Raw genomic sequence first — 18,423 nt, 5'->3', positions numbered from 1 at the left:
GAGAAGCATTCCAGCCCCACTCCCAGTGCCCTGCCCACACGGAGACACTTAGGTTTGTGCTTAATCACTGCACGACAAGACCAGTGTTGACTACCTTGCTCAAAACGAATGGGAAAAATGCCTGAGTTGGAAAAGCCTGCAAAACTGCAAACAGAGACAAGTTAAAAACAACTGCCTGGATACCACAGAATTGAAGACCTCTGCTCTGAGTCACTCTGAAGAGCTGCGGTTTCTGACAGTTGAAGCTGGCTCTTCAGCTGACGTCTGTGTCGGTTCTTCAGGGGGTCAGGGCACACTCTGAAATCATGGGCCAAGTTTGTGTTTGTCTACACAAGCGTTTTCCTGAAGGAAATCTAGGTTTTTATTTACTCTCTTGGGGCTTCTCGGGTAGCACTAGGGGAAAAGAACCCTCCTGCCAGTGCAGGAGACATGGGTTCCATCCTTGGGTCAGGAAGATCCCCTGGAGAAGGAAATGGCAACCCACTCTAGTAGTGTCTGGAGGGCTACAGTCCATGGGGTCGCAGAGTCAGATATGACTGTAGTGACTCAGCATGCATACATAGCATGCAAAGCGGACCTTATCTGGACCAAGATCCAGATAAGGCTAAGAACCACTGATTATCCAGAGAGATAAGGGCTTTATTAATGTAACCCCCGCTGCTCCCCAGTGACCCAGCATTCCTGTCAAGAGCAGCCATCCTCCTCGACCTGGCAGTTTCAACAGTGGCACCATCTGTTCTTTTTTTTCTTCCGGCCGCATAGCATGTGGGATGGCCAGGGATCGAATCTGTACTGGAAGTGCAGAGTCTTAACCACTGGACCACCGAGTCCCAACATCTAGTCTTCAGACAGGCAATTTTCACGAGGTGCTTCTCTTTCTCCTTCCCCTTCCCCACTTTCTATTGAATTTGATGCCAGCATTTAAAACAATCTGATGTCAAAGAAAAATCCAGATTCCTGGCTGCTTCTGAAAATTCAGAAGATCTGGCACCCCTAGGCGCTCCTTTTGTGTGTTAAGAATCCACTGAAGCTGTGTATCTGAGCAGCTGCCCGCTTCAGAGGGAGCTGCAATCGTCACCCAGCTGGTTTCCTTACGTCCATCAGCTGCCAGATTTCAGTTGATATTTGTGTTTTTCATAACTTGTTCCGTAAGGTGCTGCCTTCTGGGTCCAGCATGAGAGTGTGACATTTCTAGGCTGACTGGCCTTTTAGGCTAGAAAGCTTCTGGAGATCTATGGGCTTATAATTTTTCTCTTTCTCTGCTGTTGGGTGGTTACTTATTGCAGGAAGGTGGTTACTTATGAGGTTTTCCTCACATTTTTCTACGTTACCCCTTCTATTCTGCTTTAGACTCAGAGGTGCAGGAGATTCCGTGTGTGAATGGCTGTGCATGAGGGCAGGCTGCTAAGTCGCGTCAGTCGTGTCCAACTCTGTGCGACCCCATAGACAGAAGCCCACCAGGCTCCTCTGTCCCCAGGATTCTCCAGGCAAGAGCACTGGAGTGGGTTGCCATTTCCTTCTCCAATGCATGAAAGTGAGAAGTGAAAGTGAAGTCGCTCAGTCGTGTCTGACTCTTAGCGGCTCCATGGACTATAGCCTACCAGGCTCCTCTGTCCATGGGATTTCCCAGGCAAGAGTACTGGAGTGGGGTGCCACTGCCTTCTCCGATGAGGGCAGGGGTCAAGTTTAAAAATCCTAAGCTGGCTTTATTCTCATTATATCCTCACAGACCTAGCACCTATTTATCAAATATTTCAGTAGAGGCCTTTAAAACACTTAATTTTTTGGAGGTCTTACCTATTCCTGGTTCTGAGGGACAGAGTAATACACCTCAGTTTTAAAATCAGAAGACAGATTCTGATTCCCGGCTTCACTACCAGCCATGAGATCAAAGGCAAATTATTCATCCTCCCCAAGGCTCACATCACCAGACATAAGCAAAGGGGTTACTGCTGCTGATCGGACAGGACTGGCCTCAGAATTAAGAGGACAGCACACAGGAAGCGCTCATGGTCCCATCTTCTGCATCACGTTCCAGCGGGTGACATGTGTCAATCCATACAAGTGAAGAATTGCTGAGGTGGTGGCTTTCCCGCCCATGCCATATAACCAACTTACTCTACCATGTAACTTGTATTTATTAAAATGACCACACGTGCTTTTATTGCAAGAGACATGGATGTTTTTGAAATTTTATATTACGTTTTTGGCTGCATCTCACAGCATGTGGGATCTTAGTTCCCCAATGAGGGATTGAACCTGTGCCCTCTGCAGTGGAAGCACCCAGTTCTAACCACTGGCATGCCCGGGAATTCTCTGTAACTTTTTAACACCTGGAGAGACACGACTTCCTGAGTAGCACACCATCTCTAAAGTTGCCATGTCAAGAAATGGCATAAAATCTTAGAAAGCATTAATATGTGAAATATGACATGAATATAAGCACATGAACCAACTGCACAGCTGACATTTTCTAAAATGTTCATGGGTGAGGTCTGTTGGCACAACGGATAGGAAACGATAGCTAGAAGATAATCATCACAAGATATCTATCACCCCAAAGCCATGCATGTTCTCCCCAAGAAATACCTAACTGACAGGATACAACTGTCTGAAAATCCATGGTGGGAGAAAAAGAGCTGGGACACATATAATGTCCCAACGATTCTATGATTCTACGTAACTAAAGACCCTGGAATGAATTTGGCTATTCCATCCCTGGAAGGCAAGTTGTTTGCCAAGTGTTTATCTATGGATTTATCCAGAGGCCTACTCTCCAGGAGGAAGCAGGGGCCCTGCCATAGCCTGCTTCATTCTTCAGTCCCTCAACTCACACTTAAGAAAATTAATATAATGACTTTTATTGAGTTTATTGAAGTAGAATGCATTAATTTTCAGTTTAAGAATTTTTATACCTTAGCTTCTAAAGACCTCACTATGTGATGACTGTTAATTCTTCAGAAAGCGAAATTATCAAGCTGCTTAGTTCAGTGAAATTATGGTTCTACTTCTTCACTCAACAAAACACTGGCTGTGACCATAATACATACCGAACATTTTAGGAATATGTCTTTGAATAGCTAATGTATTGGGATTCCAGCCTGAAAAATGTGATCTCAACTATTTCTTAGCAGAGATGTTGGCTGCAAGAATACAATGATTTTGGCTTTAGATTGGTCTCTAGTTAGGTTATTTCTCCCCATTACATACTGCCCAACAACAGAGAATAATGACAATTGCCAATATTGATTGAGCCCTTATATAATGTGAGAGGTATAATAATCTTACGGGATAATTATTACTATCATCTCCATTTTACTGATGAGAAACTGGAGACCTAACTGGTATAGGACAGAGTCCGGTTTTTGTTTTGTTTTTTCAAACAACACAAATTTCTTTTCTTTCTTACTTTTTCTGTTTTTTGGCTGCACGGTGGAGCATGTGGGATCCTAGCTCCCCGACCAGGGATCAAACCCATGCCTCCTGCAGTGGAAGCCAGGGAATTCCAGGTCAGGTTTTAAATCACAGTCTCATGTAAAGCCTGTCCTCGTACACTACGCCAGTCTAAGCCACAACATAGAGGCGCCCCTGCGAAGCTGACAAATTCAAACCAGAATCTGACACTGCTGCATTTCGGAATGAGAACTGCAGCTTGAGGCTGTTAGGGTGACCATGCTCTTCCACCTAGGAGATAAACAAGCAGAAATATTCACGAGAAGTAGGGGTGACGGTGTTTGGGTGTACCTCATTTCTGGCACCCCAAGTCCACCCCTAGGGACACCACTTAGACACTAGCAGAACACTACAGAAATTATCAAATGTCCAAAGACCAAACACACCCATTTCTAGTAATTATGAGATACACAGAAATGAGTCCAAATGTAAGCAAAGCAAAGATCAGAAGTGGCAATAAAAAGAGAATGTGGTAAATACTTCTTGCAGGTGGTGGAAACTGGCTTTCATTAACATAAAAGAACTTCCAGGCTCTTATTGTATAAAACTCTGTGTTTTTCCAACTTCAAAGAGACAGACTTTCTTTCTCAACAGGGTCAGGAATCACTAGAGCAAAGGTAGCCAGCCAGCTCATGGGTTAGGTCTGTTGGTACAACTGATAGAAAACAACTGCTAGGAAATAATTATCACAAGATATCTATCACCCCAACCGTATGTATAGTCTCCCAAAGAAATACCTAACTAACAGGGTACAACTGTCTGAAAATCCATGGGGAAAAAAGAAGACCTGGGACACATATACTGTCCCAATGATTCTATGTAACTGGACACTGACTTGCTGCCCACGCTCGGAGGCCCTGTGATTTACTGCTCTGGAGTGCTGTTGTGCAAGACAAGAGCACACAGCAAAGGGTCTGTGTGCCTTATCTTGTGTGAAACACTGGTGACGCCTAATAATTTAGACAGTGATCAAAAACTACTGGTGGTCACCACTAACCCATACCTTAGCTACTAGTTTTTAAACTATCCCATTATGACTCATGCATTTCTAAACTCATGAATCCTTTTCAGGTTTTGCACACTGCTGCTTGAGCAACCTGTGCCTCTCCAACCAGATCCTGAGCTCTTGAAGGTCAGGAACCAAGTCAGAGAATTCTGTCATTGTACCTGAGAGTGACTGGCACAAAGCTGAGTTCTAGTTATTTGGAGCTGAGAATAGAACCCACAAACCTTTGATTTCTATCATAGAAATTTCTTAGAACCTCTGTCGGAATCACCCCAGAAATTTGGTAAATTCAAACAAAGATATCTGGCAGAGAGGACCAGGAATCCTCCTTTTAAAGAAGCCCCTTAGAATATTCTTTACCAAAAAAAAAAAAAAAAAAGTTATTTTTAATTGAAGGATAATTGCTTTACAATATTGTGTTGGTTTCTGCCATACATCAACATTAATCAACTATAGATTATGTATGTTCCCTCCTTCTTAAACCTCCCCCCCCACTTCTCACCCTATCCTGCCCCTCTAGGTTGTCACAGATCTTACTTACATGGATGTTTGGGAACTGAGAGCTGTTACATACAAATAAACACTTACAATCCTAAGTATATGTTTCACACAAGGTGAGGCAAGACAGTAACGAAATCAAGCTTAAATAACATTTCCAACTTCATTTCCTCCCCTCTCAATCCTTCCTCTCACCACAGTCCCAATCACCCTCCTGGAGCAAAATCCTGATCAAGTCCTTCCTTTACTCAAAACCTTCCCAACCGTGAGAGTATAAACCCCACAGTCATTAAGGATCTTTATGGCCCAGCTGCAATCAACAGAACTTTTTAACTAAGAGCACGGACTCTGGTGCCAGAATGACTGCATTCAAATCCCAATGATTCCAATTATTAGGTTGTGTTAACCTCGGCAAGTTACTTAACCTGTCTGTGCCTCAGTTTCTTAATCCGTAAAATGGGGATATGGGTAGTACCTGCCTGATAGGGTTGTTGACAGGATTAAATGAATTAATGCACGCACAGCACTCAGAATAGTGCCTGGCATACAGTAAGTGCAGTTAAGTGTTCGTTTTTACTATTTTCCTGACCACCTCCTGCTACTCACCTACTCATAGGTTATACTCTAGTCCCACCTGTTAATTCCTGCCCTTTCCCCACATTGTTCTATCTGTAACACAGATACATACCATCTCTGGGTCAAAAGTGTCCAACTGACAAGACCCAAATCAACCATCACTTGAAAAATCTTTAATGACTAACCTTCCTCATAGCTCAAATTAATCCTTCCTGCCTCTGTGCACTAATGTAACTTTCATTTGTGCATGTTTTCTCATCTCCTAGACTACGATTTCCCTGGAGATGTTAGTATAATTGAAATAGTACCATTTTAAGAGTGACACAGTCCATCTATCTCCTCTGAGCCTCTATTTCCCATTTCTAAGTTCAGGATAGTAACAATTCCTTTGAAGGAAGCTTAAATGACTGATTTCTATCTACAGATAGTCCGAAAATCTGCTGTGTGATTGATTGGCATTAGCAATTATTAATAGTGGTGTTTATTTAGTGCCAGCTAGGTAGCCACCAGGGTGGCTCAGAGGTTAAAGTGTCTGCCCGCAATGCGGGAGACCTGGGTTCGATCCCTGGGTCAGGAAGATCCCCTGGAGAAGGAAATGGCAGCTCACTCCAGTATTCCTGCCTGGAGAATCCCATGGACGGAGGAGCCTAGTGGGCTACAGTCCACGGGGTCGCAAAAGTCGGACACGACTGAACGACTTCACTCACTCAGGTAAGTAGTACCTGTGCCAAATACCAGAACTTCAAAAAAACAACAATAACAACAACTGCCCTGGAGCAGCACAATTTTCCCATCAAGTTTATAGAGATATGCAGGGAAACACTGAGCACATGGGTTTGTATATCCCTAGGCGGGCTTGTTTATAAGCCAGCTGTGACAAAAACAAACCCAACCCAACCCAACCCACAAGTGCATTCTTGCGGGTCAGCTCTGGGACGTGCTCCAGGAGAGGGAGGTAGTAAAACTCCTTCCCATTGGCATTGAAGCAGGGCAAAGACTAATAGAGTTTTGCCAAGAAAATGCACTGGTCATAACAAACACCCTCTTCCAACAACACAAGAGAAGACTCTATACATGGACATCACCAGATGGTCAACACTGAAATCAGACTGATTATATTCTTTGCAGCCAAAGATGGAGAAGCTCTATACAGTCAGCAGAAACAAGACCAGGAGCTCACTGTGGCTCAGACCATGAACTCCTTATTGCCAAATTCAGACTGAAATTGAAGAAAGTAGGGAAAACCACTAGACCATTCAGGTATGACCTAAATCAAATCCCATATGATTATACAGTGGAAGTGAGAAATAGATTTAAGGGCCTAGATCTGATAGATAGAGTGCCTGATGAACTATGGAATGAGGTTTGTGACATTGTACAGGAGACAGGGATCAAGACCATTCCCATGGAAAAGAAATGCAAAAAAGCAAAATGGCTGTCTGGGGAGGCCTTACAAATAGCTGTGAAAAGAAGAGAAGCGAAAAGCAAAGGAGAAAAGGAAAGATATAAACATCTGAATGCAGAGTTCCAAAGAATAGCAAGAAGAGATAAGAAAGCCTTCTTCAGCGATCAATGCAAAGAAATACAGGAAAACAACAGAATGGGAAAGACTAGGAATCTCTTCAAGAAAATCAGAGATACCAAAGGAACATTTCACGCAAAGATGGGCTCGATAAAGGACAGAAATGGTTTGGACCTAACAGAAGCAGAAAATATTAAGAAGAGAGGGCAAGAATACACAGAAGAACTGTACAAAAAAGATCTTCGTGACCCAGATAATCACGATGGTGTGATCACTGACCTAGAGCCAGACATCCTGGAATGTGAAGTCAAGTGGGCCTTAGAAAGCATCACTACAAACAAAGCTAGTGGAGGTGATGGAATTCCAGTGGAGCTATTCCAAATCCTGAAAGATGATGCTGTGAAAGTGCTGCACTCAATATGCCAGCAAATTTGGAAAACTCAGCAGTGGCCACAGGACTGGAAAAGGTCAGTTTTCATTCCATTCCCAAAGAAAGGCAATGCCAAAGAATGCTCAAAGTACTGCACAATTGCACTCATCTCACACACTAGTAAAGTAATGCTCAAAATTCTCCAAGCCAGGCTTCAGCAATATGTGAACCGTGAACTTCCTGATGTTCAAGCTGGTTTTAGAAAAGGCAGAGGAACCAGAGATCAAATTGCCAACATCCACTGGATCATGGAAAAAGCAAGAGAGTTCCAGAAAAGCATCTATTTCTGCTTTATTGACTATGCCAAAGCCTTTGACTGTGTGGATCACAATAAACTGTGGAAAATTCTGAAAGAGATGGGAATACCAGACCACCTGATCTGCCTCTTGAGAAATTTGTATGCAGGTCAGGAAGCAACAGTTAGAACTGGACATGGAACAACAGACTGGTTCCAAATAGGAAAAGGAGTACGTCAAGGCTATATACTGTCACCCTGCTTATTTAACTTGTATGCAGAGTACATCATGAGAAATGCTGGACTGGAAGAAGCACAAGCTGGAATCAAGATTGCCAGGAGAAATATCAATAACCTCAGATATGCAGATGACACCACCCTTATGGCAGAAAGTGAAGAGGAACTCAAAAGCCTCTTGATGAAAGTGAAAGTGGAGAGTGAAAAAGTTGGCTTAAAGCTCAACATTCAGAAAACGAAGATCATGGCATCCGGTCCCATCACTTCATGGGAAATAGATGGGGAAACAGTGGAAACAGTGTCAGACTTTATTTTTCTGGGCTCCAAAATCACTGCAGATGGTGACTGCAGCCATGAAATTAAAAGATGCTTACTCCTTGGAAGGAAAGTTATGACCCACCTAGATAGCATATTCAAAAGCAGAGACATTACTTTGCCAACAAAGGTCCGTCTAGTCAAGGCTATGGTTTTTCCTGTGGTCATGTATGGATGTGAGAGTTGGACTGTGAAGAAGGCTGAGCGCCGAAGAATTGATGCTTTTGAACTGTGGTGTTGGAGAAGACTCTTGAGAGTCCCTTGGACTGCAAGGAGATCCAACCAGTCCATTCTGAAGATCAGCCCTGGGATTTCTTTGAAAGGAATGATGCTAAAGCTGAAACTCCAGTACTTTGGCCACCTCCTGCGAAGAGTTGACTCATTGGAAAAGACTCTGATGCTGGGAGGGATTGGGGGCAAGAGGAGAAAGGGACGGCAGAGGATGAGATGGCTGGATGGCATCACTGACTCGATGGACGTGAGTCTCAATGAACTCCGGGAGTTGGTGATGGACAGGGAGGCCTGGCATGCTGCGATTCATGGGGTTGCAAAGAGTCGGACACGACTGAGCGACTGATCTGATCTGATCTGATCTGATTGGTGTTTCAGAGCGTGTCATCAAGATCGTCTACAAGGTCTGGCCAAGGACTGGCCAATGGGCTTCGGTGGGAAGGACCCAACGAGGACTACGGAGGGCAAGACAGCACCTGGCTCCTTCTCCCCACCAAAGTTGGAGGGCCGCCTTCTGCCCCGCCAAAGATCCCCTATCAGACACGGCCTGATTCTCTTTTGCCTTTTTTTTTTTTTTTAATTACAGAGAACTCTCTTTTGCATAAGTCCAGATTTCTAAGCCATGAAGTCACAATCACAAGAGCTGGGAGTGTGACTCTGGGTTTCACTTTTCCTTTCTGCGAGTCCCTTAAACTCTTTTAAAACGGGTTCATTCGTTCAGCCCTGGGGCCAGAACGCACCCGGCTAATTAGATCTGAAGCCCAGTCTGGCGTCTATCAGGAGCCCGGTCAATTCTGCACGCGCTGTCGCAGGCTGCGAGCCGCGCTCCCAGGGGCAGGGTCCCGGTCATCTCCCTCCGAGGTGTGAGGCAGCCACGTCCTCTCCGTCTCGCCCTGGGGAGGGTGGAGGCGGAAATCCAGAAACTACAGGCTCGGACTGTGACCCGGGAGAGAACACACGTGAGGTCCAGTAACCGGCTTGCCGAGGTGGGGCTCTCGGGAAAGATGGAGAAGCTGGCCAAGTGGGGGTCCGCGCCTCAAAGCTGGGGCTGAGGCTGCACAGAACCCAGGTGTGGGAGGGGAGATCCCGCCCACCTCCTCCGAGCCCGTCCTCCACCGCCTCCTTCCACACCCTAAGTCGAGCCCGCCCGCACCCTGGCTACCCTCCGCACCCTGGCTACCCTCCGCCAAGCCGCTTCTTACCTCCGCGCTCATGGCCAACCTGGCCGTCAACCCCTTCCTGGGCCCCTTCGCGGACACAGAGGAAGAGGTAGCAGCTCCACTTCCGGAAATAACCTTGGACTCACTGCGGAGGAGGGTACCCCGCCGGCCCGCGACCATAGAGGACAGGCCACAGTTGTTCCCCAACCTCCTGAACCCTGCGCCCTCCCCGCTGCCTAGAGCGGCCACTCCCGCGCCTGGGGGTCCGCGCAGGCGTACTACCTCCAGCCCCGCCCCTTCCTCTTGGGTGGACAGACCTTGAGCGCAGGGCGTTACACGCTGAAGGTGCTCCCGCGGGTTGTCTGTTTTGTTAACTGCAGGAAACAGCTTTGCCCGGAAATTAAAATAATATTACAAGACCGTACTGTACTCGCCACGATTTTTTTTTTTTTGGCGGTTACATTGTATGCAGAAATCAGAGGACCGTCGCTATATTTCCATTTGCAGTATTAAGAATCGGATTATTAAAATATCTTTCTTATCGCCACGTTTTTTCCTCACCCAGCGTCTTGGTTCGTTAAGCTGTGCTGTGGTGTGCTTAGGCGCTTAGTCGTGTCCGACTCTTTGCGACCCCGTGGACTGTAACCGCCAGGCACCTCTGTCCATGGGGACTCTCCAGGCGGAAATACTAGAGTGGGTTGCCTTGCACTCCGCTAGGGGATCCTCCCAACCCAGGGATCGATACCAGGTCGTTCCCTGCTGCTGCTGCTGCTAAGTCGCTTCAGTCGTATCCGACTCTGTGCGACCCCAGAGATGGCAGCCCACCAGGCTCCCCCGTCCCTGGGATTCTCCAGGCAAAAACACTGGAGTGGGTTGCCATTTCCTTCTCCACAGGTCGATAGCTAGATGGTAGTTATCAAAGGCTGGCGGGTTCTTCACTGTCTGAGCCACCAGTTAAGAATTCATTCTGATTATCTGCTTTAAGTCACTGGCCTGCAGATTGATAAAACTGATCATTTTCCCCCCTGGCAATCAAATGTGCAAAAAGTAAAAAGACTGATAGTTCTGTGCTAGTGCCAGGAGTGTACGAACTCATTTTCTGGAGGATAGTCTGGCAATAGGCAGCACCATATTTTTAACATTGCAGTGAAAGATACATGACAAAATTTACCATCTTAACTATTTTCAAGTGTGTAATTCACTGGCACTAAGTGTATCCACATTATTGTGCAAGCATGACTCACATCCATCTCTAGGACTTTATCATCTTCCCAAACTGGAAATTCATATTCATTCAATTCTCAACAGTTTTCCCCAGCCTCTGATAACTACCATCTAGGTACCACATGTAAATGGGATCATACAGTGTTTGTCTTGTGACTGGCTTATTTCACCCACCATAGTGTTCTCCAGGTTCATCTACTTTGTAACGTGTCAGAATTTCCTTCCATTTAGAGGTAGAATAATATTCCATTGTATGTATACACAACATTTTGTTTATCCAGTTTATCTGGTGACGGATACTTGGGTTGTTTCCGCTTTTTGTCTATTGTGAATTATGCTGCTATGGATATGGGTGTACAAATACCCATTCAAACCTCTACTTTCAGTTAGTTTGGGTGCATGCCCAGAAGTGGAATTGCTGCATTACATTTGATAATTCTATTTTTAATTTTTAAAGACAGGCCATAATGTTTTCCATAGGGACTGTACCATTTTACATTCCCACTAGCAGTGGGCAAAGTTCCAATTTCTCACCTAATAGGCGTGAAATGAAACCTCATTTTGGTTTTCACTTGCATTTGTGATGTTCGGGATCTTTTCATGAGCTTATTGGCCATTTATATCTTCTTGGAAGAAACATTTAAGTTCTTTGTCCACTTGAAAAATAATTTTATTTATCTATTTATTTTGGCTGTCCTGGGTCTTTGTTGCTTTTCTCTAGCTGTGGTGAATGGAGCCTACTCTCTAGTTTCGATGCTAGGGCTTCTCCTTGTTGTGGAGCTCAGGCTCTAGGTGTGCAGGCTTCAGTAGCTGTGGCTCCTGGGCTCTAGAGCACAGGCTCAATAGTTGTGGTGCCTGGGCTTAGTTGCCCTGTGGCATGTGGAATCTTTCCAGACCAGAGATCAAACCCATGTTTCTGGCATTGGCAGGCAAAGTCTTTACAACTGAGCCACCCGGGAAGCCCCACTCCACATGTCCATTTTTATACTGGATTATTTGCTTCTGTGTTTTTGGGGTTGTAGGAGTTCTTTTTGTATTACAGATATTAACCCATTATCAGATATATGGTTTGCAAATATTTTCTCCCATTTTATGGGTTGCCTTTTCACCTTGTTGGTAGTGTCCTTTGAAGCACAAAAGTCTTAAATTTTGATATAATTCAATTCATTGATTTTTTTTCTTTTCTTGCTTGTGCTTTTGGTGTTATAGCCAAAAAAATCATTGCCAAATCCAATGTCATGAAATTTTGCCTATGCTTTCTTCTAAAACCTTTATAGTTTTGGCATTTGCGTTTAGGTGTTTGATTTACTTTGAGTTAATATTTATACAGTGTTAGGTAAGGGTCTAACTTCATTCTTTTGAATGTGGATATTTGATTTTCTCAACAGCATTTATTGAAAAGAGTATCCTTTCCTCATTGAATGAGCTTGGCATCCAAATCATTTGAATGTATATTCATGGGTGTATTTGTGGGCTGTCTACTCTATTTCATTAGTCTCCATGTCTATTTATGTCAGTGCCACACTGTTTTGATTAATGTAGCTTTACTCTAAGTTTTGATAATTATTGAACTTAAATTACTTAAAATTTAAGTGGCCATATGTGGCCACTACTTTCTATCTAGGACTTTCAAAGCTGATACCAGTAGGCAGAGAGATATTTCAGATTTTAAGTTTGACTACTTGTATTGGTTTTCACATTTACACAGACACTGCTGCTTACACTAAGAATAGAGGACATAGCTAACTATATATAAATTTCCTATGAATGAGGAGAGGAAAATGGACTTGTGGCACCTGGTGGGGATAATATGGTCACACTCTTACTTGTTCTTTAGGGTACATAATATTTTCTTTTGGGGGAAAATGGTTATTTTCTTTTCAAAAAGACCAAGTGGTTTGTACTCAGCATTTCTCCCAAACCTAAGGGGTGAATTCAGGGAAATGTGACAGCAGGTCAGAACTCTGATCATAGCTTATTGACACATTTATTTCTACAGTGCTTTACAAGTCACATACATTATCAACCCTGATCCTAAGACTGATTTAGTGGAAGAGAAAATCGAAGCTTAGGAATATCGAATAATTCCAGACCTAATAAACAGATGGTAAAGAATCTGCCTCCAGTGCAGGAGACCCAGGTTTGACCCCTGGGTCAGGAAAATTCCCTGGGGAAGGGAATGGCAACCCACTCCAATATTCTTGCCTGGAGAATTCCATGGACAGAGAAGCCTGACAGGCTACAGTCCATGGGGTCACAAAGAATCAGACACGACTGAGTAACTAACACTTTCTCTCTGACCACTAACATCTTGACTGAGCCTTAGAAGCCAGATCATCTAACCAACTTCATACAGCTTTTGTGAAAGACCAAGGTGAATTCTCAGACAGCCATTTTGCTTTTTTGCATTTCTTTTTCTTGGGGATGGTCTTGATTCCTGTCTCCTGTACAATGTCACGAACCTCCATCCATAGTTCATCAGGCACTCTGTCTATCAGATCTAGTCCCCTAAATCTATTTCTCATTTCCACTGTATAATCATAAGGGATTTAATTTAGGTCATACCTGAATGGTCTAGTGGTTTTCCCCACTGTCTTCAATTTAAGTCTGAATTTGGCAATAAGGAGTTCACGATCTGAGCCACAGTCAGCTCCCGGTCTTTTTTGCTGACTGTATAGAGCTTCTCCATCTTTGGCTGCAAAGAATATAATCAATCTGATTTCGGTGTTGACCATCTGGTGATGTCCATGTATAGAGTCTTCTCTTGTGTTGTTGGAAGAGGGTGTTTGCTATGACCAATGTATTCTCTTGGCAAAACTCTGTTAGCCTTTGCCCTGCTTCATTCTGTACTCCAAGGCCAAATTTGCCTGTTACTCCAGGTGTTTCTTGACTTCCTACTTTTGCATTCCAGTCCCCTATAATGAAAAGGACATCTTTTTTGGGTGTTAGTTCTAAAAGGTCTCGTAGGTCTTCATAGAACCATTCAACTTCAGCTTCTTCAGTGTTACTGGTCAGGACATAGACTTGGATTACCATCATATTGAATGGTTTGCCTTGGAAACGAACAGAGATCATTCTGTTGTTTTTGAGATTGCCCCCAAGTACTGCATTTTGGACTCTTTTGTTGACTGACGGCTACTCCATTTCTTCTAAGGGATTCCTGCCCACAGTAATAGATGGTGATTGCAGCCATGAAATTAAAAGATGCTTACTCCTTGGAAGGAAAGTTATGACCAACCTGCTGCTGCTGCTGCTGCTAAGTCACTTCAGTCGTGTCTGACTCTGTGTGACCCCATAGATGGCAGCCCACCAGGCTCCCCCGTCCCTGGGATTCTCCAGGCAAGAACACTGGAGTGGGTTGCCATTTCCTTCTCCAATGCGTGAAAGTGAAAAGTGAAAGTGAAGTCGCTCAAGTTGTGTCCGACCCTCAGTGACCCCATGGACTGCAGCCCACCAGGCTCCTCCATCTATGGGATTTTCCAGGCAGGAGTACTGGAGTGGGGTGCCATTGCCTTCTCCTAGACAGCATATTAAAAAGCAGAGACATTACTTTGTCAACATAGGTCTGTCTAGTCAAGGTTATGGTTTTCCCAGTAGTCATGTATAGATGTGAGAGTTGGACTATAAAGTAAGCTGAGTGCCGAAGAATTGATGCTTTTGAACTGTGGTGTTGGAGAAGATGCTTGAGAGTCCCTTGGACTGCAAGGAGATCCAACCAGTCCATGCTAAGGGAGATCAGTCCTGGGTGTTCATTGGAAGGACTGATGTTGAAGCTGAAACTCCAATACTTTGGCCACCTAATGTGAAGAGCTGACTCGTTTGAAAAGACCCTGATGCTGGGAAAGATTGAGGGCAGGAGCAGAAGGGGACGACAGAGGATGAGACAGTTGGATGGCATCACCGACTCAATGGACATGAGTTTGGGTAAACTCCGGGAGTTGGTGGTGGACAAGGAGGCCTGGCGTGCTGTGGTTCATGGGGTCACGAAGTGCTGCGAGGTTCATGGGGTCGTGACGAGTCGGATACGATTGAGCGACTTAACTGAACTGAAGGTAAATTCTTTTGACCAATCCATGTTTATGGAGCATCTGCTCATGTCAGCAGTGTTGTAGGCTCTGGGAATCAACAGCAAACCAATAACCAACATAAAACTCCATTATGCAGGACCTCATCTGTTTTGCTCACCATCGTATTCCCAGTAGCTAGTGCCACAGCTAAGGGTCTCAGCTTTGCGTTCCCTGTCGCCTCTGCAAATAACCCTCTTTCCCATTATTCTTATTGCAGCATTCTGCTCTTTCTCTTTAAACAGATCTTCGGATTTCCAAGTGGCAAATTTGAATCTTGCCTGACTTTCTGCTCGTCCCTCAAGTTAAGCACCAACAGGGTTAGGCATCTTGTTTTTTCTATTCACCCCTGTATCCCCACTCCTTTCAGGGTGTCTGGCACATAATTGGAACTCAGGAAATATTTCCTCATCAATTGGATGGATGTCAGGTCACTCCCACTTCTCAAGTAAAAGGTCCAAGCCTGGTGGTCTCCAGGGAGACCACGCCTTGGAGAACTTTGATAGCCACGCCCCTGCTGCCTCCCGGGAACGAAACCAACCCTTGGCCCCGCCCCCAAAATGACGCAGGGGCACGTGACGCGCGCCGGCGCGCGCTGTTTCCGGAAGTCGCCCCCGTGATCTCTGCCGCGGCTGCCAGCGCTGTCGCCGCGGAACTTCGCGAGTGGAACGGTCGAGGCGGGCCCGGGCGGGGCCGGAGGCCTGGCCACTCCGCAGAATGGAGATAATCAGGAGCAGTGCGTGTCCGCTGTACACCTCCCCGCCTCCTCGCGGCAGTTCCTCACCCGGCCTGCTAGGCCCGCACCGCGGCAGGTCTACTTGACCCGGCCTGGGGCAGAGGCAGTCCCCTCAGGGGTTTGCTCCCCTTTTGCGCCTCTTGGGGCCTTGTTCGTCTCTGGCCAGTGCACCCCTCTGGGCTTATACCCCTCTGGTCTGTGCACCCCTTAAGGACTTGTCCTCTCATCCCAGGATCCTTGGAAGCTCCCCTCCCTCCTTTCCTATCCCCCTAGTAACTCGTGGGCAGGAAGCCAGGCCACCGATTCTGAGCCTCTTCTCGGTTTCTCCGCAGATTTTAAGAGTAATCTTCACAAAGTGTACCAGGCCATAGAGGAGGCCGACTTCTTCGCCATCGATGGGGAGTTCTCAGGTATCCCTCGCTTGCAAGCTCGAGGCTGGCACCCTGCAGTGCATAGCCCAGCCTCCTCCTGCCCGCCACCCCCACCCCCGACCCCTCACCCCCCACCCCCGCGCCCTCCTGACCTCTGGCCTAGGCTTATACCTGCTGGTCGCTCCTCCCTGTTTGAGTTTTCTGGGTCAGGGTGCATGAGTCTCCACGTTTCCTCTTAAACGTTTCAAAAGCACGAAAGAGGTGCGTTGGGTTTCCTGACTGGGTTTGTGGTGGTTCGAACTCTGAGGGTTGCAGATAAGAGACTATGGTTTTTATGCTGCTGAAAAACAGCTGGACAAAGTGTGGAACAGAGCTTGAGAGTTAGGGTCAGGCCTTTTTTGGTGTGTGGTGAAATACACATAGCATAAAATGTATCCTTTTAACCATTTTTAAGTGGTTTTAAAAGTTAAGTGACATGTAGGACAGTCACACTGGAATGCCACCATCCCCACCGTCCATCTCCACAGAACTTTTTCATCTTCCAGAACTGAAATTCTACGCATTGAACAGTAATTCCTAGCTCCTCCCTCCCCTCTGCCTCTAGCAATCATTGTTTCCGTCTCTATGAATTTGACTAGTTTAGACATTTCCTCTAAGAGGACTCATACAATATTTGTGCTTTGTGACCGACTTGAGGGTTGGACTTCTGCAGATAAATGAGGGTATTCCTTTAGGCATTAATGAAAGTGTTCATTGCCTGCCTTGGCATGGGTGTACACATGTATCTAGTACTTAGATTAGTATAACAGTTACAATTGCAAGGTTCTTTTTTTGAATCAAAGGTATCCAATTTTTGGTAAAGATAGCCATTTTTGCTACAAATTGTACATGTTTCAAAGACTTCAGCTCTTTCTAAAGGAATCCATGTTGGGCATAATCTTTTTTATTGGGCATAATCCATTACTGAATTATAATTGCTGAATTATATAGTTATATATATTGGAGAAGGCAATGGCACCCCACATGTACTCTTGCCTGGAAAATCCCATGGACGGAGGAGCCTGGTAGGCTGCAGTCCATGGGGTCACTAAAAGTTGGATACGACTGAGCGACTTCCCTTTCACTTTTCACTTTCATGCATTGGAGAAGGAAATGGCAACCCACTCCAGTGTTCTTGCCTGGAGAATCCTAGGGACGGGGGAGCCTGGTGGGCTGCCGTCTATGGGGTCGCACAGAGTCGGACATGACTGAAGCGACTTAGCAGCAGCAGTTATATATATATATAATTGTATATAATTATAGTTACTGAATTATATTCAACCAATTGTATCAATTTCAAGTGTAGAACATAGTGATTTGATATTTTTATACATTATGGATTGGTTACCTAGCTAAGTCTAGTTACCATCTGTTATCATACAAAGTTCTTGTCAGCTATATTATCGGCTATATTCTCTGTGCTGTGACTTACTTATTTTATAAGTGAAAGTTTGTACCTCTTAAATCCCTTCACCTATTTGCGCCACCCCCCCAACCATCAGTTTACTCTGTATCAATAAGTATCCTTCTGTTTCTTTCTTTCTTTTTTTTTTTTTAAAGATTTCATCAGTAAGTGAAATCATCAGTATTTGCTTTCTTTGTCTGACTTATTTCACTCACTTAGCAGAGAAGCTATGGCACCCCACTCTAGTACTCTTGCCTGGAAAATCCCATGGATGGAGGCGCCTGGTAGGCTGCAATCCGCCTGGTAGGCTGCAATCCACGGGGTCCCAAAGAGTCGGACACAACTGAGCGACTTCACTTTCACTTTCCACTTTCACGCATTGGAGAAGGAAATGGCGGCCCACTCCAGTGTTCTTGCTTGGAGAATCCTAGGGACGGGGGAGCCTGGTGGGCTGCCGTCTATGGGGTATCACAGAGTCGGACACGACTGAAGCGACTTAGTAGTAGTAGTAGCATGGTACCTTCTAGGTCCATCCATATTACAAGGTTTTTTTTTCTTTTTTATGGTTGAGTAATATTTCTTTACACCAGTTCTTTGCAATCCCATGGACTGTAGCCCGTCAGGCTCCTCTATCTGTGGAATCCTCTAAGCAAGAATACTGGAGTGGGTAGCCATTTCCTTCTCCAGGGGATCTTCTCAACCCCTGGTCTCCCACATTGCAGGCAGATTCTTTACCATCTGAGGCATCAGGGAAGCCCCATGTATGCATATATATGTGTGTATATACACACACACGCACACATAAATATACACACATATATAGCATCTTCTTTACATATATATAGGATCTTTATCCATTCATTTATCCTTGGACACTTAAGTTGCTTCTATCTTTGCTATTATAAATAATGCTGTAGTGAC

The 18,423-nt window shown here is 45.1% G+C and overlaps 2 protein-coding genes across 11 annotated transcripts in view; one reads left to right on the top strand and one right to left on the bottom strand.

Annotated features, from left to right (window-relative positions):
- Nucleotides 1–9,936, bottom strand: part of BFAR (bifunctional apoptosis regulator) — a 31,603-nt gene extending 21,667 nt beyond the window's left edge. For 3 of the 4 annotated variants that reach the window (XM_061401180.1, XM_061401179.1, XM_061401178.1), the window contains exon 1: nt 9,706–9,936. The gene's annotated coding sequence lies outside the window, so the exon portion shown is untranslated. Of the gene's footprint in view, nt 1–9,243; nt 9,498–9,705 lie in introns of all 4 variants that reach the window. The other variant, XM_061401181.1, reaches the window with a different exon arrangement.
- Nucleotides 9,937–15,532: 5,596 nt separating this feature from the next.
- PARN (poly(A)-specific ribonuclease) overlaps nt 15,533–18,423 on the top strand; it is a 179,310-nt gene continuing 176,419 nt past the window's right edge. For 2 of the 7 annotated variants that reach the window (XM_061401173.1, XM_061401174.1), the window contains exons 1-2: nt 15,534–15,687; nt 16,020–16,097. In XM_061401173.1, the coding sequence (XP_061257157.1) occupies nt 15,669–15,687; nt 16,020–16,097 (97 nt within the window). In that variant the 5' untranslated portion in view covers nt 15,534–15,668. Of the gene's footprint in view, nt 15,764–16,019; nt 16,098–18,423 lie in introns of all 7 variants that reach the window. The other 5 variants (XM_061401175.1, XM_061401171.1, XM_061401172.1 and 2 more) reach the window with 4 other exon arrangements.

This window comes from Bos javanicus, chromosome 25 (genome assembly GCF_032452875.1).
Source record: "Bos javanicus breed banteng chromosome 25, ARS-OSU_banteng_1.0, whole genome shotgun sequence".
Classification (NCBI taxonomy): Eukaryota; Metazoa; Chordata; class Mammalia; order Artiodactyla; family Bovidae; genus Bos; species Bos javanicus.
The sequence above is the reverse complement of the archived record's forward strand: the minus strand, read 5'-3'. Positions and strand labels throughout refer to the sequence as shown.